General features: G+C 42.4%; 1 protein-coding gene across 3 annotated transcripts in view; it reads right to left on the bottom strand.

Moving 5' to 3' along the window:
• Positions 1–25,304, bottom strand: part of SEC31B (SEC31 homolog B, COPII coat complex component) — a 34,228-nt gene extending 8,924 nt beyond the window's left edge. The window contains exons 1-21 of one of the 3 annotated variants that reach the window (XM_015633566.3): positions 21,700–25,304; positions 21,397–21,485; positions 19,279–19,402; positions 18,293–18,488; positions 17,428–17,523; positions 16,207–16,347; positions 15,570–15,712; positions 15,234–15,333; positions 13,215–13,376; positions 11,209–11,361; positions 10,284–10,514; positions 8,799–8,873; positions 8,140–8,220; positions 7,097–7,205; positions 6,536–6,714; positions 5,786–5,912; positions 4,570–4,715; positions 3,005–3,178; positions 2,194–2,376; positions 1,304–1,517; positions 595–918 (exon numbers count right to left, since the gene is read on the bottom strand). In XM_015633566.3, coding sequence (XP_015489052.1) covers positions 595–918; positions 1,304–1,517; positions 2,194–2,376; positions 3,005–3,178; positions 4,570–4,715; positions 5,786–5,912; positions 6,536–6,714; positions 7,097–7,205; positions 8,140–8,220; positions 8,799–8,873; positions 10,284–10,514; positions 11,209–11,361; positions 13,215–13,376; positions 15,234–15,333; positions 15,570–15,712; positions 16,207–16,347; positions 17,428–17,523; positions 18,293–18,488; positions 19,279–19,402; positions 21,397–21,475 — 3,037 coding nt within the window. In that variant the 5' untranslated portion in view covers positions 21,476–21,485; positions 21,700–25,304. Of the gene's footprint in view, positions 1–594; positions 919–1,303; positions 1,518–2,193; positions 2,377–3,004; positions 3,179–4,569; positions 4,716–5,785; positions 5,913–6,535; positions 6,715–7,096; positions 7,206–8,139; positions 8,221–8,798; positions 8,874–10,283; positions 10,515–11,208; positions 11,362–13,214; positions 13,377–15,233; positions 15,334–15,569; positions 15,713–16,206; positions 16,348–17,427; positions 17,524–18,292; positions 18,489–19,278; positions 19,403–21,396; positions 21,647–21,699 lie in introns of those variants that run through there. The other 2 variants (XM_015633567.3, XM_033515602.1) reach the window with 2 other exon arrangements.
• Between the last annotated feature and the right edge of the window lie 444 nt (positions 25,305–25,748).

Raw genomic sequence — 25,748 nt, 5'->3', positions numbered from 1 at the left:
CATAGCAAGGACTTCACATGATAGACTGGATTCAAACTATAGACCCAGAGAAATCTAAAACATTGCAAAGAGGAATCCATAAGTGATTCCCAGACAAGCCCTTTATGACAACAGAAAGAAAATGGGAGCACTAGAGCACAGCAGACAGAGGAATTTAATCCTGAAGCTAAGTAAGGCATATCTCATGGACAGGGAAGCTCTCCCACCATTTCAAATACACTTCTTGTATCAGTTGCATGACCAAGGGTGAGATGAGCAAGCCTTCCTACCAGGAGTTCCATGGGGACCACCACCCTTTCCATCAGAGCAGATGCCTTTGGAGTAGCTGACTATTCAGGGTGCACTGAGGACCTGAAGATACATAATCCTGCAACCACATCCTGGGAGACTGAACAACTGAGCAGGCTGAATGAAACTGTCACCATTGTTGTGTTTCACCACCGTAGCAAGACTCAGCACCCTGTGGCTGTAAGGTTTGCCTCAGCACCACATCCAGCTTTTAGAGACCAGACCTCAGAAAATCCATCTCCATTATGTACTGCAAACCCCACCTGGGCTCATCCTGGGCACACAAGTCACACAAACAGTACTTACCGGTAGGGGGAGGAGGAATGGCTGCTGGCAGTGGTTTAGTAGATGGAGCTCCAGGACCTCCCTGAGGATAACCCATGTTCATGGGACAGTTGAAAGGTGCTGAAGAGAAGTCTAGAGGAGACTGGCTTGCCACAGGGAGAGGGCAAGCTGCAGGAAGCTGCGATGATGGGACTGAGGCTGGAGTGAAGAGGGCAGGTCTGGGTGGTGGAACACCAGGAGATGTCATGGACATGGACTGTCCTGGCAGAGAGGGCTGGCTGGAGAAGGGAGCAGGACCAACAGGTCTGACTCCCACTGGTGCAAATGGCTGAGACTGTGACACAGCTACAGACAACAGAGAGAGTGTATCAGCATCCCTTGTTTCATGTGCCAACTACTCATGCCACTATGCTTCTTGGTTAGTAAGCCTTCCCTTCTTCAAGCCATACCCTTTAATATCCATGTACCCCCTAGCCCAGGCTACATCAGTCAAACTGCCACCAAGCCGGCTGTGGCTTTTCCACCCCTATATATGCTTAGTGTCAGCACACATGCAGCAACAGTTACTACAACTAGACATGTCAGAAGCACTGAGAAGCCTCTTAGACAGTTGACTCAGTACTTTGACAGTACAATAGGCCTGCAAGGAAAAAACTAGAGCAGCCACCCGCATTGAAGGCTTTAGTCTCAGAAAACCTAGAAATGGACACAACTATCAGACAATGCTTACCTGGCCCTGAGACAGTTGCTGGATTCAAACTCAAGTTGTACTGTGGGTATGGGTGCCCTCTGGAATAGACACTTGTTTGTGGACCCATGCTGGCCTGGGGAGGGGCAATGTGGTGAGGTGTCACAGACATCGCTGGCACTGGCTGAGGTGTGAAGAGGGAAGGCACTGAAGGCTGAGATGGTGCTGAAGGGGAAAACGATGACTGATAGTTGGGCTGCAATTAAAAACAAAGAACTTGCAAATGGCTGACAGAGTCATATGTATACACATACTAGCAGATGCAATTTCTATCTCCGTCACTTCTCAGGCAACAGAAGCTGCTGTTGGTGCCCTGGATACACTCGATCAAAGGCCTTTCCCACCATGTTATTTGCTCAACAAGATGAGCACCACACTCTTCAGAGTATTCTCCAGCTCCCAAAAGAACAGTCTTCAGGAGCAAGTTCTCATATAATGACTTCCTGGAAGCACAACCAGAGGAAATAACAAAGGAACAACAATGGAATAATAGAGGTTGGAAGCAAAACTTTGCAGACAGTCTTCTTGTGCAAGAACTGAGATGAAGCTATACTACACTCAGTTTACTAAGATATCAGGGTAAGATGAGCATGGGAAAATGACCACAGCCCCTTTCACCCCAAGATTTGAGATGTCAGTGGCTCACTACCCTTGTAACATTCTCCTCTAGGGACTGCACGTAGGACAGGGTTTTGTGAAAAGATGCCAGACAGCTTACTTTTGGATTGTCACAGAGCTTGCATTTGCTTCAGTGAAGCACTGAGGAGTTCCTCATTGTCTGTAGTTTATGTTGTCTCATTTCATATGCCTTCCACAACCCAGTAGCCTTCCTCCCTCTTCCCAAGCCATGAGCACCTGAGTTTAGGGCCTACCTTCTCTGGATGTCTGGGACCTGCTTTGTGGGCTGCTCCTTCAAGGGTGGAACCACCCTTTGCTGCTGCAGGTTTAATGACCCCTACGTTGACACGAGTGTAGGGAAAAGGGGGTGGCTGCTGATCACCCACATTCTCTCCTTGAGCATGAAAGAGCCGGTCTCGGAGCTGTTCAATCAGGAGCTGAAACAAACTGTACTTTAGAAGAAAAACTGAGAGCCCCAGATGGAAAATGCTGGAGAGGCATTTAAAGTAGACCCTGACCTAAAGCACTGTGAATCATGAATCATCATCAAACTAACCATGGTCCCCAAGAGCCACCAAGAAAAAAACCTCAAAAAATGGTAAATCTGGGACATCACCTGCCATATTCCCAAGCAGATGAAGTCTCACTGCTCCTTCCCTCAATCTTTAGAGTATTCCCTCCCCAACCTCTACCCATATTTAGGCATCAGATGGATTTATTTCAGATTGCCAGGTGACCTCCCCACTCCCTTCCTCTACCAGCTAGTTTCAAGAAGAGAGGCAGCTTCCCTGGAGAGCTGCTTCCCAATGCTGTTCTCCATCAACCATTTTACAGTTCTACAGCTCCTTTCCTTTTCCTCGAATCAAAGGCACTACAAAGAAAATGCAAATGAAGACAAAACGCATATCCTGGAACACCTTCCCCCCTCTCCCTCTATTCTCAAGTTAGCATAAATAAGGTGAAACTTTAAGTCTTGATGCCTGTCAAAACCCCAGCTCTCTCTCGTACAAAGTACCATTCCCCCCCCATACTACTGTTTCCCACAACAGCTTGGTTCTCACTCACCTCTTTAGAGCTGCTGGGTAGGTAATTCATTGCAGCTGCCAAGCATCCTTGTGATGCCAGGAGACTGGCATATTGGGTGATGCGTTCTGCCAAGACAGGGCCTGGTGCTGGTCCTGCTGTGCCTCGGAGGATCTCAACGGACCTGCTCAGCACCATCACCTTCTCTATAAGGTCCTGAATAATCCAGGGGGAAGGAAGAAATAAGACTACTCAGAATCTGACTAGCTTTACTGGTTCATCTTATGCTGAGACAATACCAGATGGCTCTCCCCACTTTCAGATGATATCAGGGTCAATGTGGACAGAAGTTACTCCCCTCTGCACCAAATACTGTCACTGAGGACCATTTCCTCAGATGCACTTGGAGAAAAACAGAAACCAGGAAGCAAACCCTGACATTGCTACTTTAATAGTAAGGGAAAAAAAGAAAATCAGAAGCCACAAGATTGTTCCAATCAACTGTGAGGATTTTACTAGGATGCTACTACTCTTACAAGTGATCAACTTGGAAGAGGACAGGCTTAAAACCATACCAAGAGAAATTCACTAGAAAAAACTACTACTGCTGGCGAAAGGACCAGAAGGTTTTTAGTTACTCACAACTCCTTCAACTCCTAGAAATGAAAGCAGTGTTTAGAGGTGTAGAATGATACATGCTGATATCTGGCAGCCAGGAGGAGGTCAGTTTTAAAAACAGCCAGGAGAGCTGAAGATGCCTTTTTGTTGCTTTTACTCAGTAGTGGGATTACAAAATCAGGGAACTCTGTAGCAGAGAGCATTATCTACAGATCTCCAAGTGGAAGACTTGTCTAGCTCATTCTAGCAAGTGACAGACACAACAGGGCTTAGTGACTTAAACCAGGACTGGTTTAAGTGTAACAGATTATTGAGATGAACTCAGTTGGTCAGTGCACAGAGCTGGTAATACCAAGGTTGTGGGTCCAATATCCATATGGGCCATTCACTTTAGAGTTGGACCGGATCCTTGTGGGTCCCTTTCAACTCGAATCATTCTGTGATTCTGTGAAATAATCAATAGGAATGAAGAGAGGTAGGTAACAACATTGACTTAGAAGTCCTGATTTATCTGCAAGATGTGACTTCCCATATGTGATCATGCCACTTGCAGTGGGAATATCATGATCCAGACTTCATTTTATTTTGCTAAGGGTGTTCTAAAGGTACAGCCAGATAACTGCAACATTAAGTTATACATAACAAGCTCAGCAGCAAATGTATCCTAGGCTACTACAGTAAAGAAAAAGGTATAGCTCAAGCTTTCCTGACTAAAAGGAAGCTCAGAGATTACATCAGTATGTAAGAGAGGCAGGTAAGCTGTAACTCCTGTCCACAGCTAGATTTACATGCAATGTAAACACATAAACCCTGAATGATTAAGAGTGCAAGCCTCCTTTCAAAGTAGGCCCATAATCCAGGCTAGAAGGAGATACCTGGGTGAGTACAAACAGGTCTCCACAGCAGATACCCTGATGGGAAAATGCAAACAGTTCACAGCTACCAGACTGGCCTAAAGAGGAGTCAAACCAACATCATTGCACCTGTACCTGTAGGGCAAGAGGTGACGAAGTCTCATGGTTTTTTACCCAGCATTCCACCAGCCTCTCCACATTGCCTGATGAGATATAGCAGAGGCAGGCATCACTGGACAGGGCTGCATCTCCCTCTGACTCCAGGCGGGCACCCAGCATGTCTAGAGAAGAAGAGATGCAGCTAATATTTAACACACTACACTTTGGAAGAGTTCAATAACCCTAACGCTTTGAATCGGCACCTAATTAGAATCATAGAATCATTTAGATCAGGAAAGAACATTAAGATCGAGTCTAACTATAAACCTAGCACTGCCAAGTCCCATTAAACCAAGATTTTAAGTGCCATGTGTACTTGTTTTTTAAATAACTCCAGGGATGGTGACTCCACCACTTCCCTGGACAGCCTGTTCCAAAGCTTGACAACCCGTTAAGTGTAGGCGGCTTTTCTAATGCCCAATTTAAATTTCCCCTGGTGAACTTGAGGCTGTTTCTTCTTCTCCTATCACTTGCTATTTTGGAGAAGTAGCCTCCCTTTTGGGTAGTTGTAGAGAGAAGTAAGGTCACTCCAAACCTCCTTTTCTCCATGCTAAACAACTCCAGCTCCCTCAGCTGCTCCTCATAAGACTTGGGATCCAGACCCTTCCCCAGCTCCATTGCACGGTGGATAACCAGGAAATGGGAAGGAAACCCAAAGCCAACCTGCTTGAAAAAAAAACCCACCTTTTTTTACATCTGCCAATTTTTATATGTCTGCCCAAACAAATAAAAGAAAGAAATGACAGATGAATTCAGTGAAAAAAATCCAAAACTTTTTTTTTTAATTTCCAAAAGAGGTGTGGGAATCTCCAAGCAATAGTAGGGTGCTGAAATCTGTTTAAGATGGAATGAAGCCCACTGGACCTTTTACTGTAAATGAAATACCTTTCTCTACAGAATAAAAATCATCCCCTTCATGTCTCAGCCTATATAGCACCTATCCTGGCTTTTTTTTTTTTACATGCTACTTTTAGAGGTCACAGGAAATATCCACATACACAACTTTACACCATGATTCTCAGCTACAGTGTGCACCTATCATTCTCCTAACTCAACAGTCCACACTTATTTAAGTTCCAGGTAGCTGTAATGAGTAAGATGTGCTTTATTAACTCTATCCATTTCTTTCTGTAAGCAGTCCAGAGGTAACCTGTGCAAGGGAAATTGTTTCAAAGTATAGTGCACTGCATACCACAGAGCTGAGTGTAGTCTTCATGCTTTGAGTATGTTAACAAGATGGCCAGTGCCTCCTTCCAGCTCTGTAGATCACATGTGCAAACAATATCTTGCCAGTTCTGCTGCACAATGGAGGAAAGCAGCTGTAAGGGAAGCAGAAGGCCTGTCAGTTACTGAAGACAAAGACAAGCTGACAGTCTAAGCAACAGCTCACTTTCACACATGCTTTCCACCATGCAGTGGCTACCTCACTGTACATTAAGGTCCAACAATCTCAGCATCCCTATGTTAACAGTAATTGGAACCTGATGCCTCTAAGGAAAGTAAAAAGGCCCAACAAAGCACTTAAAAGAGTTTGGAAAGCCACACTAGACAAGATCTAACATGTGTCTTGTTTCAGAGCAGCTGTGATCAATGACTGAGAACACTGTTAGGATATCCCAACCTCCATGATACTTCCCCACTGGAAATTAATAAGCTAGGAACTTCCTAGTTGAGCTGTAAAGGGGTAGTATGAACCACAGGTCACAAGCATGAGAGGCCAAGACAGAAACCATTAAAAAAGAAAAAATAAAAAAAATAGAGAATACAGACATACTATGTAGACAACATAAAATTGTCATAAAACTACCAAGGTATTAGAGTAGATGCTGACATTCTACTTCCTTCATTGAAGAAAAAGCATTTCCACATATATTCAGAGAAACATTTGGCAAAACAGTGCACACCTTCCCCTGCTCAGTTTGTACACAAAACCATCACTTACCACGGAGAGATTTGTTTTCTGCTTGGCAAAGTAGCGCTTCTGGGTTTTCTTTAGGAGGTTATCCCCACCAGCTATAGCTAAGATGATGGCATCAGCAAAGCGCTCTGCTCGCATGCATAGCTCCACTGCACCCTCAAAATTCCCCAACAAAAGGGCTTGGCTGATGAGTCCATCTGTATCTACAGAGGTGAGAAGCAGAGTCAAACCAAAGAGTCATCACTCAGATTCATTGATGATGCTTGTTTTAAAGAGCAGGTAGTAAAAAGCAGCAACAGCTAAAAGCCAAGCTAAAAGAAAATTTTGAAACTGAAATATCCCCACAGACTTGACTCTAAGTCTTCCATCATCTAAAAGATTCTTCTATATTTTTAATGGGTCTCTTATCTGGGAAAAGTATTTCTATGCTCAGTGAGACATGCTGCATGACACTTGAAGGGGTCATATGTTTTAAAAGAATCCATCTGCTGGAGTGAGCTAGATTCTTCCTGGTCTCTCTTAATTTTCTGGTTTTCCATCCTCTCCCCTTTTTCTAAGAGGACAAAAACACTCTATGTAACATACCTTCTGTGACAGGAATCTCCAATGTGCTCATATTCTGTGGGATGAGGTTATCAAAAAAGGCTGAAGAGGAAGAAACAGCAGCTACATCATCGCTGGAATTCATCAAAAGCTGTGCAAAAAGTGCAAGATTTTATTTAATTCACTGTATACACATATCCTACCCAAAACAATTTAGTAGATTACAGGGTGGGATGGGATTGCTCTCCATTTGGTTGTGCATGCTCATATAAATCTAATTTCAATCTTGAATCTCCTGTCACTGTGCAATCAATCTGCACAGTTTTGTGAGAGAAGCAACAAAAGCAGTGCTGCAATTGACAAAGCTTAGAGATTGATGGTGCAAGACATGCAATGCCAACAGCACTGCTGGGCAGCATTCATCAACTCAACTGTCAGCCCTTGAGCAAGCTGAACTGTTTTGGATGGAACAGAGACAAGACCAACAAGTAAAATCTGTAAACAACAGGTTGGATTACAGCCATGCGTGGTGCTTTACTGAAATGCAGACACAATTGCTACTCCTAGAATATCTCAGCCAGTGTTTGAGGCTTGTGAAGATGGTTACTAATCAGAGGACATAAGTTTTAGATACCTCAGAGGAGAAAAATTTACAGTGAACCAGGCCTTGGAAGGCATCTGAAGATGGACATCCCAAAATTATGTGAAAATACATTTCAGAGGATAAAGATGAAATAGAAAGAAACACTACAGCAGAAGCTTCAGAGAAGAAATTCAGAACAGTAGCATCAAATTAAGATGGAGTGAGGCTAATTCTACCACTGAAGAAATCAACACAGGTAAAGCAAGACTTCTTGCAGGAATAACAGCCAGGAGTCCTTCATTGTTCAAATGAAATGTTCACATTGTTTTAAAGCCAGAAGGGAAAGTTATTATCATTTAGTCTGACCCTGTGAGGGTCTGACAGGCCTGTGAACTGCCCTCTGCAATGCTGGCACTGAGCCCAACAAGTTGTGGTTGGAATTAGACCTTCCAGTTCATTCTGCCCTCTGCTCTCCCAAGCTGGCAAGATGTACAGGACATACCTGATCTGGTGCAGCATTTGTATCACCTGCCTCGGGAAGGGGCTGTTTATCTGGGATACCATTACTCAAACATGAGGCAATCTAGAAAAATAACAGACACAGATGCACAGATTCTACTTATCCAAGTAAGCATCTGAACAGCAAAACTACCAAGAGACTGGCAAGTCCCAGACACAATTCCCCCAACTCTTTAACTTGTTTGAAAACTTCCACCTCACCCTATTCATGGCTGGCTGCCTATCAGTGGCTATTTATCCTTTTCAGAGCATTATCCGCCAGTGCTATGCCAGACTGTCTCCACCTGCCACCTTCTTCCCGGTTGAAGAATCCCCTGAGACGCAGCTGAATGCTAAAAGAAGCTCTCACAACTGCACTGCTGTTAAACATTTCCCAGTGCACCAACAACTGAAAGTAAGATAATTGGGCTCAAGACTCCTTTGGCTTGATTCAGTACAGCTACAGTTACACCCTTACAAGTGTTTGCATTTGTTTCATTTGTTTCTTAGTGAGGTACACTTCACATGACTCCCAGCTGAAACTGCACAGTTTTTTCTTTTGTGTGTTATGAGATCACTTGCTCAGTTCCAGTAGGATCCTACAACTCCCCTGCAGCAGCTTTAATCCTGTAAAGGTTTCCATCTATTGGAAATACCCCTTACCTTTCTTTGAAGCTCCTCTTTACTGTAGCCCAGCAACTTGAGAAGTTTAGTCCTGGACTCCTGCTCCAAATTCACCTGAGTCCCAATGGATATTAAAAAGACAAAAAATTTGTAAAATCATAGACATCTACACACTGACAATAGTTAGGTGCCTCTGGCAGCAGCAAAGTTTAGAGCTCAGTTTATAGATAAAGAATTTAACTATGAAAAGTCCACTTAATAAACTGTTGTGTAATGATGCATTGAATTTAAGTTATAATCATGATAAAAGGGCAAAACTCAACTTTGCCACAGTTACAACTGAAGTACAAATGTGTATCAAGACCACAGCTGTATACATACCTAGTGTACTCAATCATTAATTCTCTGAATAGTCTAGGAATTGCCAAGCTAATCTCTTCATAGACAGAATTGATTGATTTGAGTCTGCATGAAACTGAGACAAGGTGGTTGCCTGAATTGCTAGCTGGCTTCACAAGAATTAGTTAACTGTTACAGAAACTCCTTGGATGAGGATTTCAGACACTCCCAAAAATTCCGACAGGCTGCACACAGCCTAATTGATAGGCACTATTTATATGCTTTAATGCATGATTAACATTCTACAAGGAGAATCTGTCTGTCTCAGTTAAGTCCCATGTTGCTCCTTCTACACAAATGATTGAACTGTACATGGATAAGATACTTGTAAACAGTCAATTTTAGAAACTGTTCCTGCAGAAGCAGGAATGGTGCTACAGGACACTTTTGTACAGAAGCCTAGTTTGTAGTTTAAGACAATCAATTGTAATAGATCCTTTATGTGCTGCAGTGGTCTCTCAGAACAACAGACCAGATGGATTATAAAAAGTGACTAAAAATGACAGTTTGATGTGTCTCATTTAATTCAACTGAAGACGTTGTTGCAATGGAGACCATTGTCACCTCCCAGATTAACAGCTGGCCATCCTATTCAAGATTCTCCAAGCAAATATAATACTATGGCAAAGATCCAAATATTTTGCCCTCCACACAGTCTGCTACAAGTGTCTGTAAAACACTGCCAAGACTAAGTCCTGCCTCTTCAGAAGGATGACCACTTCTTATTACCAAACATTCATGTTATCAAATTGTCCATGAAGGCTAGTCAGTCCTCATGCCACCACAGCTCTCTCCCTTGTTCTGGGGTATCTCATTGTCCATTTGGACTTCACTTTGAAAAATAACAATGTACAGCTCCACACAGCAGGCAGACATAGCTTGGCAGTGTGCTGAGATGAAAAACTCCTGTTTCAGGAAGCCCAAACAAGTCCAGTGAAAAGACCATTCCTAATGAAAACTGAGACAGCCTCCAAGACCTCAACTTGCTTTAGGAAAGTAATAAATTTATTAATTCAATTCCATTTTATATTTTAAAGAACAGGAATATAAAGGGCTAGAGAGGACCATATTCCACCTCAGAATCATAAAAGAACCAACCTCTGTATTTCACCACAGCCATCTTACCTTCAAGAAGTTCCAGAGGTTCTCCTCAAACGGCAACTTGGCTGTCTGGATCTTGCCCTGGCAGTAATCAAGGAGGTTCCCTGACTGCAAGGCCATCTGCAGTTCTTTGGATCGGAGTAGGAATTCAGTTTCAGTAGTGACTTGACTGATGAATACCTGATGTGGGTAAATCTGCTGCATTTGCTGTCCAGGAGCTTTGGTAAGACCAAAGGTAATCAGTTTTCCTCCAAACTGCGAATGACAGAGGGAAACACAGTAAGTATTCCTATAAACAAAGAGAAAAGCTACTCACTTAGTTCTTCATTTATCAAGGCAGACCCAAGCTCCAGCAGTGATCACAAGGAACCCAAGAGTTTATGCATGGTACCAACATTGAGGGAGTTCACATTCAAGCTGAACTGAACACTAATAAACTTGACACTTGTGCATATCCGATCAGGCCTAGCCAACTGCAAGTGCCAGAGAGGCACAGAAGAAAAGGTACCATTTGGAACTGTTAGTTCTTTTGTTACATGGAGAGGCAGACTGCAGAGATAAAAACTATGAGGTGAAGAGCAGGCACTAGACAGAGAACAAGTCAAGCAACAGGCTAAAAGAACAATTCAGCCATCCAATTTAGGAGCAAAGATGTGAGGAAAATTAAATGCCTGGATAGGAAAGAGACAGAGAATGCAAGGCCGGCTTTTACGAATTTTTCTTAAATTTCCTTTAACTCCTACTTATAATCCCCCATTCTCTGCTACAGGACTCTCTCTTGTTGGAAATATACCTGAATGTAGAGAGTAAACTTCACTTCATGGGACACCACAATCCATTAAAACAAATAGCAACAGGAAGATATAGGTTTTTCCAGTGAAACAAAAGGATTGTATCACAAGACAACACATCTCTTGCATTTTCAGCTATGGATGATCCATTCACTTACTGCAAATGAAACCCCCACAGGTCTGCGAATCCACTTGGGTGGCTTTTTCAATGGTGGAATCAAGGTGGTCTGAGTTACTTGCTCAGGCACCTGCAGAGGAGGAAGGCTCTGTCCTGTGCCAAAGGGATCCAGGTTGTTGAAGGAGGAAGAGATCTAGAATCAGATGGAAATAGGAAGAAAATATAATTCAATTCCTCTCTGTATGGAGTAAGCACAAAAAAATATTATTTAGGAAATAGTTACTTTCCACAGTAATGAAGAATCAGGCTAGTACAGCACCTCTTTCTGGAATACTACTGAGCCCCCATGCAAGAGAAATGGCATTTCAAAATAGTTCCAGCAATTGTTTCTCAAGAAAAGTTTTACCCCAAGAGATTTTCAAGTAGTCTTTCCTTAGCAAGATGCAACTTTCCTAAAAAACACTGCTAGGCCTAGCACCCAGCTCAGACATAGGGATTGCAAAATTACTTGTTTTATGCAAGATAATGACAACATATGGTCAAAAGTTGTCCAACTCATTTCTGGTTTTTCTCACAAAGGATTTCTGACTCTCTGTTGCTGTCTTTCAAATGGGTTAGTTTCAAGGACTGTCTCAAGTTTTTTTGGCTTAGATGAGACTGCTGAAATAAAGCTTTCTTGTGTAGACAAGAGAGTGTCAGTGGCTCCTGAGCCAGACTTCTGACATTTAGGGAGTCAGGGAACATACATAAAATGCTGTTCACAAAGCACTTTTCATTTTTAACATTGTTTGCATAGATTTGTTGTTTACTAAAGATAATCCTGTTCAAGTTTGACTGGACCATAGGGAATAGCTTTAAAATTCAGCTACCCAGCATACCCGAAAGGAAGCAACATCAGGCTGATCAAGCTAATGCTGCCAAATCTTACAATCACAGGCAATGTTTTGTCTTTCTTCAGAGGAAACCATTTCCAAAGAATGACTATTTCTTGAGGAACAGCTTATATCAAACAGATCAAATGCCCTAAACCTTAAAGAAATAAATAAACACAATCAGGTCTGCAACAGAGTTTCTGTCCTGAGACTGCTGAATTCCTAAGAGAGAGACCTCTTGGTCACAAACTCCATGTCACCATAACTGCCATTACCTCCTTCTGCTTGTGTTCTTGTTATTCAATTTATTCAATAATTATTCAATACTACTGCTCCCCAATTTTGAACAGTGGAAGTGTGGCATGCACATGAAGAATGCAGAGAAAGAAAATTCTCCATGGGTTAAATAAATCCTTAATCTCCCACAGCTGTTGCTTGATAGGGTATTTTCTGGCTCTTGCAAATCCTATGAAACTGAACTCAGTCAGCTGTAAATGACTATATAAATAACACTTAAGCCAGCTCATATGTATTCTCTTAAAACCTGTATTGTAAAGCATTTGTTGGCTGGGACAGAGGGAGGGAATTAAAAGACTAGACACCAGATTAAAACTAAAATTTTAGACAGTAGTGACATTTAATCTGTTCAGAGTTTGCTCATCTATTCATTGGCTAAGTAATGGTTTTCAGTATCAAAAATATTAACATGCTCAAAGTTGTAGTCAAAAGACTTGAGGAAAATTGCTAATAGTGATTTATAAGCCACTTAATAAACTTACCTTCTAAACTAATGAAGAATAACATATCCTATTAATTTGTATCAATGTATTAAATGTTAACCTAATGACATGAAAAGCTTGTGTGCTGCTTTATTTTTAGTCTAATAGTAATAACAATAAAATATATCTTAACATCACAACTGCGCTTGCTCTTGGTTCTCTTTACACACGTTATTGTCAGAGGAAATGGGGTTTCCCTTTGGGATCTGGTGGGATTATTAAACCTTCACACTGGTAGGTTCTGGTTCCCACACCATACAGCTATGGGTCCTGGTGCATGGGACACGCTGCACAGCTCAAAAGTGACTCTGTTACACACATGTGCTTCCACCACTCTGAGCAGACACGAGAGAAACTGCCAGTCTGTCAAGGTCTAACATGGTCACAGGACTTACCTTGTCAGCCTGTGTCTTCTGCTGAGCTTCTAAGTTCCCACCCATAACAGAATAAATGTTGATCCACCCATCAAAAGTGGCAGCAGAGAAGACTGAAGGATTCCTAGGACACCACTGGACATCAAAGCACCACTGACTCCGAATGGGCAACTCATACACCACCTATCATAGAAAGAGAGAAAACAGAAGCACAACACAAACAGCCTCCTGCTTTCCCCAAATTACTTCCCCACAGCAAGTATTTACATGTCACCATTGCATACAAATCTCTTATTTTTGCTTCTTGAAGGGTACATTTGCAACCAAATTATAGCACCTTGAGTCCAAACAGCTGAAAGTCACAGAAAGCTTATGTTAAACTGCATTCTGACTGTAGAACAAAATCCAAAAGTGAGAAGTCACTTTTGCTCTGCTTTCTAAATATTAATGTATCAGAGTACTATAGCATTGTCACATTTGCTGTTAAACAAGGGAGAGACACCAGAAAACAACACAATAAAACCATAAGTCAAGAGGTGAGAATGTGTTGTGAGCAAGAACACATAAGCAGAAAGAACAGTGTGGAGTAACAAATGTGACAAGGAAAATAAAGAGCCTGAAGAAAAAATATAGAACAAGAAGAGAGGAATGTAATAGCTGCACATGAACTATGAAGGACATTGCAGCCAACAAGTTAATGGTTCAACAGTCAAAAAGCCAAAGTTCAATTCATGGCCCAGTCACAGACTTCCTCCCTGATGTTGGGCAACTCACTAACACAGCCTTGACTTTAAACCTCCCATTCGTAAGACCAATATATTTCCTTTATGGAACAAAGCATAGACAATCACAGCTTCATTTTCTGTGGAAACATGAGCTATGTTTTCTCTTCCAGGTAGAAGCAAATTAATATAATTTGCTTATATTAAAATCTAGACTGCCAAATAGAAAAACTAACAAACAAATCCCAAGAAAACAAACACCCCCCAAACCCAAAGAAACCAATACTTCCCTCAAGCTTACGAGATCAGCCATTCTGTATAACTGTATTAATCCTTAATACTGCAAAACTTCACAACTTTTTCACCTGAAAATTTGCTGTTCATTGGTACCAAGTCAAAAAGAGCCCCCTAACAGTAGTTTATACAAGAAAGTCTAATCTGAATTTGGACTCTGCAAATCTACAGCAGCATGCACAAAGATAAGTCAGCCATGCTAATTTTTTAAGTTTTCCACTAAAAGGCAGTGAAAATATTTTAATTAAAATTAGACAAGCAGCATTTCATGCATTTCAGGAAAATGGATTCATTTTTTTCCTTGCCTCCAGGTAAAAGTGGTCAGCTGAGTAATATTGTCCCATGAAATTAATCTAGCCTGGGGCTCCCATCTGGACTTTGTTCAGTATTGTTAGAACACTTGCACCATGCTATCATCAAGATCAACTGCATTGTCCAAAGTTCAGTCTTATCCAGGAACTCAGCACTGAATGAATGGGTGTGCATAAAAAGATTTAAACAGCCTCACTTTAATTCAGGTGATACCTAAATATACCAAAGTATGGTAATTCTTTGAGATACATGACTAGATAAGCACATACATGTGAAAGCGTTTTACTATAAATAAAGTTCATACACATTGTTTAAGTACTCTGTTCCCTTCTCAGTGACCCTCTCTAACAAATGCTCCTTGGTCTCCTTCAAATTTCCTCCTGAAAGAACTTACTACTCTAGGAGAAGGAAAAAGAAGAAATACATGGAAAAGAAAATACTAAAGTGTGAGTATAGCAAGAGTAATAATAATAAATAGTTAAAACTAAACTTTAATTATTCTTCCCTCTCTGATCTCTGGACAAAGATGTATCAGCAAAAACCTATTTCATCTGGATATGGACCACACTCATTCATTTTGGACAGAAAGAGTGTGTAAGACAGACTTGAGGGAGTTACACTGGCACTCCACAAGGATACAGGGAAGGACACACACACAGCAAAGCACACAAAATAAAGCAGACCATGTGTTCTGATAGCTGTGGTTACATACCTCCCCCACACTTGGGTTCCAGCACAAGATCCGGTTGTCTTTGGCACTACTTAACAGCAGATCAGGGTCAGCCTGGCACCAAGAAACAGAGAGAACTCCCCTAAAATAGATCAGAAAGAAATCAATTATATTTCCTGTACAGTCTGCTCTGCCACCCAGTCACTAAGAAAGCACCATGCACCAGCACCTTGGCTCAGAAATGCTAGTTCTCATCTCTACCTTCCATCAGATTCATCTGGGAAAGAAAGCAGGCCCAGGAGAAAACAGTAATTCCCCCAAATCCAGTCTCCCAGATGTCTGCCTTGAAAAGATACAACACAAAATGCAAGTCCTCACCTCGTGTGCCCTTCCAGCTGGCTAAGAGGAGAGGTAGCAAAGCGTAAGTCCCATATTTGGATCACTGGCAAACGATCATCCTCAGAGGAAAGGACTAGCTGGGTTGCAACTTCTGGATGCCAGGCCATTCCTGAGCAATGCATCTAGAGACAAAAATAGCACAGGCTGAAAATTCAGCCAAGCAAGCTGGCAACAGCACAAATGGGCCAAAGCCATGTCATTCTGTACTGGACTCACCTAGAATGCTTCACATAAACCAAGTCTAGTAATGTCTTGCTTCAGGCAGCAAGTATTTCTACCTTCTTTTCACAGCAAAAAAATAAAACCCCACTAACCATACAGAGGTCAAAATCCAAAGTCAACCTCGGAAGAAAGCTGGGAGGCTTCTCATAAATGAGTTGTGAGCACAGAAACTGAATGCAAGAGGGCATGAATTTTAAGAACAGAAAGGGGTCTTGTTTTCCCATTTCATTCAGGGAAGAATAAGAAGAGGCTCTTTGATGCTACATCTCCAGGAGAACTAGTTCCAACAGCTTCTAGAATAAAAGCACTTGTCTCAAGAGTCTGTGCCACTGCTTTGTAGTCACATGTGGCATGATGTAAGCTAGTTAGAAACACAGTCTTTTTCTCCACTCACTCTGTTGCTGTGGTCACTGACTTTGATGATGGGCTCATTCTTCCTGAGGTCCCAAACCACAGCCTTGCCGCTGGGGTGAGCAGAGGACAGGATATGTTGCACCTGCCTATTCCAGGACACCACACTGATGTCTTCATGAGGCTGCCAAAACAGGAAAGGCCACACATCCATTATTCCCAAGCAGAGGGAGCACCAATCATGGGAGTCTGTCAATAGTTTAACTGAGGGATTAGGGATTTGATGATAAATAGGTTCCTCTCTTCAATTGCTGATCAGCTAATTGGAAATACCAGCAGCACTAACCAGAAAGACTAGGGGAAGTCCTTACTCAGAGTACAGTGAACAGTAAAATTCTATGGGGGAATGTCACCTGAAAAGTACCTTTGAATTTGAGGAGTAGGTACTGGATTCTACATTGGCCAAATTTGTCATAAATCACTCCAGAGAGAACTGCAGCTGAGCACACATATATGTTACTACCCCAACTTCTCAGATGAACTTAAATGGAAAGATGACCTTGTGCAACATTTCAGGAGTGCAGTGAGATGGAAAGCAATGAAGTACTCATGGCTAATTGCTATTATTGTATCTACTGCAATGCAGGAGATAGGCAAGGAAACAAACAGGAGACTTACTGGATGGAAAACCTGGACTGCTTTTACTGAAGTTTACTATGATTTTTCTACTTTCAGGAGTTGATTGCTCTGAATAATATAATAAGCATCAGAAGATCAGAAACTTCTTCCCCTTCAAACTCAGGAAACATTATCTGAGAGCAATAGCCAAGATGCATTTAATGGCTCACTGGCTCTGCTAGGGATATGACTTTCATGAGATATGAAAAGCCTCAGCTGAAGCCTGAAATAAATTCATTCCTCAGAGAAGGTCCAATAAACCTTCTTAATCCATCACACATGCCCCAGCTGGATCACAAGATAAACTGGTCAGTTACTTGATTCAAATCCACAAAGAGCTTACCCATCCATGCAAAGTGCATCCTTCCAGAGCTTGCCAGTCTACCTCCCCTCCTTTTACAACACTTCCTCCACCCCCAAGGATGAAACCAATCAGTCTCTTCTGATTCATCTCTCTTCTGACAGACTTCAAAATCACTCCCCTTTCATGGACTTACTAGGCTAGGATGTCTCCACACACATCTTTTTGTCTTGCCTACTGAGATACAGAACTGCAGGAGTATTGCCCAGAGGAAAACTCGTTTACCTGTGATTTAGTCCCCGGAGTCATAGGCACACTAAAATTATTCAAGTCCCAGATGAAAATTTCAGAATCATTGGCTCCGGAAGCCAAGAGATTACTCTGTAGAAAAAAAAAAAAAGGAAAAGCTCAGCTGAGACTCCTGCTCACAGATTTCTTAAAAATAAATGGAAGCAAAAACCCCACAATCTTCCAAAGTGAGACAAGAGCTGTATTTCACAGTCACTAGCATGCATAAAGATACTAACTGGATTATAAACCAAGCACATCTCTGGCCTCCATGCTGTCCACTGTGGCATAGTACAGACATATTTAAAATTTGTCTGTTTTGTGCAGGTGGTTGCTGTTAATCATGATGAGATTCTGCCACAGGCCTGGAAGCCACTGTCTCTGGCCAGCTGAGCCTTTGCCCTGCATTCTGGCAACAAAGAATTTCTTCTGAGAAGATGCAAGTTTCTCACAACCAACTGCAGACAATTTTCCATGTGCCTTTGTGCTACCACAAGAACCACGTTCACTCCTCATTTATGTTGCAGTCCTTTCAAATGTGATCAGAGTCTCACTGAATTAAACACCAACTGAACAAATAAAAAAACCAGAAGTTCTGATTTCAAAAGGATAATGGTTTGACATGTAGCAATATTACAAAACATGTTTATATAGAGAGTTAAGTGATTTGAACAAGGTGGCAGGGGAATTCAGTGGCAAAACTGTGAACAGAAACCAAATATGAGTCTCAAACCAGCCTTGTGTCACAACTACTGTGCCTCTTTGGTTGAAATTTATCCTTTCACATTATAATTCTGTACACAAAAGAACATATTTTCTAACATGGAGGTTAATTTTCCTTTGGTATCTTAATGTTACACACCTGAAAAGGGTTGAAGTCAAGGGCTCGAACAGGACCTGAATGCTTCTCTGTCTGCCCAATGACAGGGTCACCCTTTGAAGTCAAGATCTGGTGCACACTGTACATCGTCAGGACTCCGTTATCCCCTCCACCAATGATCACTCCAGAGGACTCTGCAGACCCATTTCCAAAGTTCCCCCAGATCAGCTTATGAAACCTAAAAAAGGAAGGAAATAAAGCTGGCATAGGCCATGATGCTTGGTGGAAATTAAGACACCCTCTTCATTATGAAAATTCACATCCATGTTTCAACCTATTAAACACATCCATCAGTCTGCGCTTTAAACAATCATCTTTCTTTTAAGAGACCTGTGGCTCTTGCATGAAAAAAAGAAATAAGTTTCCTTCCAGTGACATTTCAAGGGATCTTGAAAAGGAAGAGCTTGTCTCTACTGTTGTTTAAAACATTTAGGACCTCACATAGGATTTGGTGGGTGAAATCCTCTAGCTTACACTTTATTGAAAATTAGTTAAGAGATCTATGTGCCTTCATTTCTAGAGCAGTTATCTGAAAAATATGTTTACTCCCTTTAAAATCTGCCAGTTAGAAACACAGGCTATGTTTTACACTGGGTGCAGATGTCACCCACACTGATGAGCCTAAGAAATCATCTTGTTTTAAAAAGCTGGAAAGTAAGTTTCACTCCCTCTCTCTAGTCTCTTGAGTGCAAATTGTTAGGCCCAGAAAATTCACATTATACATAATGTCTCTACTGACTGACTACCATACAAGTCACTTCAGATTTCTCTAGTAGTCCAACTGTTCTACTTTTATACCCAGTATGATCTGTATCAACAAAAATGTTCTTCAAATGTTTTTGAAGAGAGGTTAATTGATTCAAAAGATCTCTTTATAGGCTGTAAACATTATCTCCTCCTCTCCTTTCTTGCACCAGAAAACCCTTTTCAGTTTCATTGATTGAAACATCAGTATGAGCCTCTGGTACCTGTTTGAAGCAGGAAGTGTTCCTTTCTGCTTCATGTCCAGGGAGGGATCCCTGAAGTCAACCTCAAAGATTTCCAAGGTGGCATTTGTACTGAAGGATGCATCCAGTTGTTGGGCAGATGTTCCTAACAGAAGTACAAAGGTAACACAAGTGGGCATTTTTGTCAAAAGCACAAGATACAAAAGAGTAAGGCACTGAAAACCTATTCTTCATAGTCAACACAACCTTGGTGTTGTAACAGTTCAAAAGAGGACATGTCTGAATGCCTCAGAAAAAGAAATCAACAATTATGAGAAAGACTTTGAAAGAAATTAAAAGTTCTTCAGGAAATTCTGGTCACCAAGGTTACTGTTACACAGGCAACTTTCTTTTTTGGGATAGATGAAACTCATGCACTCTCCTCCAGTCAATTCTGGTTTTTGATATTAAGTTCTTCTCTAAATTACAAATGCACTGACATCATGAAAGCCAGATACAATTATATTACCAAGTACTTATGTACACTGTTTCTCAATCATGACATGTCTTAATCGGACCCTGTAGACTTACTCTACAGCATAAGTTCTTCAACTGTAACCAACTAAACCTTCCTCAACAACCCACGGACAGCCAACAGTCACAAATTGGTAGCTTCCTTCTTTCTCCTTATTCTTATGGAATAAAAGCTGCAAGTTGATTTAACATTGCCCAGAGGGACACTGCCAGGTAAACTGTCCCCCAGTTACCACAGGGATGCTTACAGCGTGGGAAGTGCCCAAAGGACTATTAAAAAGCAGCACAAATTATGAAACTACACAGCTTCTGATCTAAAGCAAACTGAAGCCAAGACCTTTGGTTCAGCCAAAACTCTGGCCTTGTCCTCTGCAAACTTCCCCAATGCAAATCCTTCCCAGAGGCAGCAGCTCTTCACAAACTGATCCAGTGTGCATCCTCTCCATGGGGTGGTCTTTCAGAACAAGATTGCTCCAAATCAGTCCCCCATATGGTCACAAGTCCTGCCAGCAAACCTGTTCCAGCATGGGCTCCTCTTTCCATGGGGCCACAGGCCCTACCAAGAGCTTGCTCCAGCACGGGCATTCTGCAGGGCCACAGCATCCTTTGGCATCCACTTGCTCCAGCACAGTGGATTGTAGTTGGGTATCTGTTCTACCATGGACCTCCATGGGGGTGGGGGTGACAGCCTGCCTCACTAAGGTCTTCACCAGGGCTGCAGAGGAATCTCTGCTCTGACACCTGAAGCACCTCCAGCCCATCATTCTGCATGGACCTTGGTGACTGCAGCACTGTTTCTCTCACATATTCTCACTCCTCTCTTGTCCTTCAGTTACATAGAGCATTTTTTCTCCCTCTAATTAACTATGTTATCCCAGAGGTGCTCCCAGTCTGCTGGGCTCAGCCTTGGCCAGTGGTGGGTCTGTCTGGAAGCCGGCTGGCACTGGCCCCAGCAGCCACAGTGGGAGCTTCTAGCTTACAGAAGCCACACCACCTACCAAAGCCTTACCCTGCAAGCCCAACAAAACCACCAGAGCTGTCAGCTCCACACAGACAAACTTGCTTGCTGCCAACTAAGTGAACACTCACTTCCTACCTCAAGAAATAAAATTACTATAAGAATAGTGGTTAATTAATAAAATTAACAAAATAAAATTTAAGGTTTTGCAAGAGTACTGAAAATGGAATGTTAACCAAAACAGGCAAGTTTAGGGAGAAGAGGTTTATAGTATTTGATTGTCAAGCTACATGATTATGACTGAAGACAGACAAGTACAAGTGACCTTAAATGAATATTACTTGAATTAACTTTTTTCTCCCACAGGCACAGGAATGCAGAATAGCAAGCAGTGTTGGAGTCTATACAGTCTTAATTAGAAATAAAAAAATCGTGCATTCAACCTTTGAAAAATTACTCACATTTAAAATATCAAGGTTGGGCACAGAAGTAATTCTCTACCAGTTACTTAAAAGAAAACATAAAAGCTGTAATGTTTTGGTATATTGCTTCTAAGTTTTCCAGAGACTATCAAGGTGGAAACTATTGAAATTTAAAACCCATACAACTCTATATAATTTTTTTCTGTGATTCATACTCTTATATTCACAAATTGTGAAGAACTTTACCTGATGCTAGGTAAATAGGGTGGGTGGTTGCCGGACTCCATGCCTGCACAGCTGTTCGCTCAATTTCTTTTAGCTTCATTTTCTAGACTCTGAAAGAAATTTCACACAGCATTTAGAACAGAGAGATACAGTTGATGTGAAAATATTGATATCAGAAACATGATGAGAACACATTGCTCTCAAAAGAGTGAAGTTAACTGCTATTTCCTAAGGCAGTGAATACAGTATTACTGGAATGAATCAGGATATTTAAGAATTCATTAACCACCCCCCATCCCACTGTCTGACCCCAGATTTTCTTACAAATATAGCTCTCTTTTTCATATGTCCCACTTAGAGGAGAGTTTCAGAAAAAAGAAGGGGATCTAAATAATCATACTCGTTTTCACTGCAGGCTGGTTTAAATCAGCTGCAGAAATTAATTTAAACAAACATATTTTGATCTAGCACTAGCTGCTCTCTCCAAACAAGCTAATGTCAGTATATACATAAGCAAAAAGAGAGCAGAAGCAATCTCAGGGCAGGCTAAATTCCAAGCAGAAAAGTGACGTGGCAACAGAAAACAAAGTGCAATGCTATCGTGTGCCAGTTCAGTTAATGTACTTTGTTCTTGCTCCTCTGAAAAGTGAAAGGGAAAAAAAATCATTTGACTTTTTTTTTTGAGCCAGCAAATGGTACAAGGGGAGAAGATGTAATCCACAGGTAACTACTGGGTTTCAATCTCAGCACTGACAGCAACTCCTTTTGTTTACTCAGGATGGATGGAGTGACACCTGTAAAATGGGAACAAAATTTCCCCATGTCTCCAGTGAGAGATTACTTAGACAACAATGTAGCAGATTAATTGAAAATCAAACATCAACAGCAGGCAGCTGGGAGGCTGCAAAATTGAATGTAAAGACAACTGAATACAATACAAATAATTATTGTTCTGAGTAGGATTCCATTCTTACTATGGAGAAAGCACCCAGCACTCCATTCCTGACCACAAACAGGCCTTCTAAGCATCATAAATAGTGTGTGGATGTTCACAGGCTAGTGGGGTCACTCTCATGAGCAGTGCCTAAACTTTTCAAGCTTGGCTGCACTGCAGCCTTTTAACTCTAGCTAAACAGAACTGTAACCTCAGATGATATCATGCTGAATAAAGTAAAACTGTCAGCAGGCAGCACAGCAAAACCCTCTGCATCTTGTCAGATTAACCTCTCCTGGTTACTTGACACTGCTGGTGTAAACCACAGCAATGCATCACATGGCCCTCTGTTCAGATGCAGGGCTTATAAGAAACTGTACCCTCCTGAGTCTACACAAGGGGGAAGTTTGGTTAGCATTACTTCTTGGACTTGGACCTCCCAGCTAATAGTTCTACACCTTTTTTTAGAGTTTCTTCTGCTTCACAAGTCAGAAGTTAAGGACATCCTCTCTCTCTCTCTCCCCTATGCACTGTTAGGATATGCTGACTGACTAGAATCTATTTAATGCTTTTTAGCATTAGCCTGAAGCAGTATCACCCACAAATCAAACTGCCAACTGCTATTCTCACATTAAGCTTATTCCAACTTACTTAAGACTCAACAGAATCTGAACAGAACTCTTGTACAATTACAAAAAGTGCAACTATTTCTTCATGCCCCCTACGAATAGAGGTGGAAAGGTCATCTCCTCATTACCATAACAAATCTCTAAAGCTTACTTTCCAATCTTCCAGTACACACTTTGTGGGGTATTAATTAGGGGTCCCCCACACACTCTCTGTGGTGCATCTCAAGATGTTCCAGCACCTACTCATGCCTCCCAGTCTACTGCAGAAACCCTGTCTTCTCCCTTCATCACCAGGAAATTAGGTGAATCTTCTAGCAACAGTCTATTGCACAAGGCTCTAGCTGACTCCACCACTGTGTGGAGGCAGGACAGCTGGAATGCTCCTTACAAATCCCTTCCTTGCCTCTTCCTGCTCCAGTTACAATCTATCAGGTGAAGGAGCTGGCTGTACACTCAGGCCTCACTGCTTCTTGGCTTTTGAGAGGGCAGCTTCCCTGTGAACATTAATAGACAATGGCCAACAGACCTCTTCCCTACAGGAAATTAATTGGTAAGGAATCACTGAAGAATGCAACTATCACAAACTTAGTAGGGTAAATGGTACAAGTTCCCCCTCCTTACCTCTGTGTTGGACTGATTGCATGGCTGAAATAATTTGCATTTAATGCACAAATAAAGATAAGCTGCAAAAATTGTGCAGAACAGTATTGATCAATTGTTTGGCTTTTCTTGTCAATAGAACGTTTTACATAAGAAAGTCAATTACTGCATCATTACTGTTCTCTTTTCACAAACTTAAGTCAGGACAGAATGTGAAGGTAAAGTGTCTTGGTCATGGTAACCCACACAAATAGAGGAAAGCAAACAACACTCCATTTAGAGTGGCTCAATGTCAACAGAACAACTGCAGAAGTGCTGGATCATAGGTACTGAACAGATTCACTGTGTCCTTGGCCCTAAAGGCAAACCAGCAGTGGTTTCAAGACTTGAGAAGGCCCACAGAGGATGCATAAGAAGCTAAAAGATCACAATATCACACTATCTTTTAGGAATGTCCGAGCAGTTCAGCTCCACTGCAGCTCAGGATCTGCAGATACAGCAGCACCTCCTCCTCAAGTCAGTGAGCTCTGAGTTTGAAAGGGGAAAAAAAAGAAGCCTGACTTGAGTCTTACTTTTAGAGAAGTGACCCTTCTATACACTGTGCATATCTGTATCCAAGAGAGGACCCATAATACTTAAAGGAAAAAAGCCCTTCTTTAGCAAACTCTTCTGACTGCCTGAGAAAAATTTGCAAATATTGAACTCTTCCACAATAGAATTTTTAAGGAGAGGTTGCCACCTGCTGTCATCTGTCAAAATAGCAGCTAAGACTTCCAAGAAAGCTCATGCTTTTCTCAGGACTTCTAATCAATTAATCACGACAATTCCTCACTCTTCTTCTACAGACATCCATCCAATTACAGATCTAATATATTAATGAATCTCAGCCCCAAATGGAGTGGACAGAAGCAACAATTCCCCACAACTTTCCCCAGACATGGCTTCCTGCACAGACCTTAAAGGGTAACAATGCCTGCAAAGCAAAACCTGACAGGTCAGAGCACATTCCACCACAGAGAAATGGAGAGCATGTAGCTAAACGGTGAAAATTCCTAAGTTATATTAGACCATGCAAACAATGCTGTCAGAGGCAAAAATTCCTCACCTCTGCTATCCTGAAATACATACAACATTACAGTACATTATAGTAAGACCATGGTTGCTGTATGAGCTAATTTACCCTCAAAGCTGTCATAATAATTATCCCTGATAGCACTCTAGGGAGGCCTTCTCTCTCTTGCACCACCCAAACACTGTCAATCAGAAATCCCCTCCCACTGACTTTCCTAGTGCTCCTGCCACTGGACACCCAACCATTCCTCGCTGAACAGTTCCTGCTGATATTGGACTTGCAGCAGTGCACACAGAAGACCTGATAGGCTGACCTCCCCACACTTAGCTAAACGTGAAACTTGGGCAGAACAAAAAAAGATTTGTCCAAGGTCATCCAAGTGACAAGCAGACAGCCTAAGACCTGAAAAACATCCCCCAGCTATGACACAATGGTTAAGATACAAACTGTCCCTACAGTTTCCACATCCCAGCATTGATTTAAAATCTCTGTACAGCCTCTTCCATTTGCACTTGTCTGACACCCTCCTTCCGCAACTCCCCAACACCCCATAGCCAGGCTGGTCTCCTACGTGCTTATTATAAACCCCGATTACAGAAGGCAGAGAGACACTCAGCTAATCTCAGCTAATCACTGGTGTGTGCAAGGTGGGGTTGTTGCGGGGCAGGGCTCAGCACATTCCTCCACGACAGCTCCAGTGGTATATACAGAAACTTCTTGTGCTCTGCGCAGTTTCAGCCCATTGCACAGCGCTGCTCAGACGGCAGTGCACACACGTCTTCAAGTGTGCTTGTCTGTACAACAGCATTAGCCCGTGGGACGGTGAGAAAGAGCAAGGGTCCAGGGGGAAAGCATTGACCCCGGACACCGGGTGACAGACACAGGCTCTGGGCTACGCCAGAGGCCTCTTCGCGGCCCAGGTCACACAGCTGAGATCCCCCAGCCTCTCCCCGCCCGCCGCCGGCCGGCCGGCGGAGGAGAGACGGGAGAGGGGAGGCAAGGCTCCCGGGGCAAGGACGGGACCACGGGACCTGGGAGCGGAGTCTCGACAGCGAGACGGGCAGGGCAGCACAGCAGCCCTAGGCTGGGGGGACAGGGGCGCGGCAGGGCAGGGCCAGCCCCGGGCCCCCGGCCCAGC

The sequence above is a fragment of the Parus major genome, chromosome 6, assembly GCF_001522545.3.
Source record: "Parus major isolate Abel chromosome 6, Parus_major1.1, whole genome shotgun sequence".
NCBI classification, from domain to species: Eukaryota; Metazoa; Chordata; class Aves; order Passeriformes; family Paridae; genus Parus; species Parus major.
This window is presented reverse-complemented; position numbering and strand designations above follow the sequence as displayed.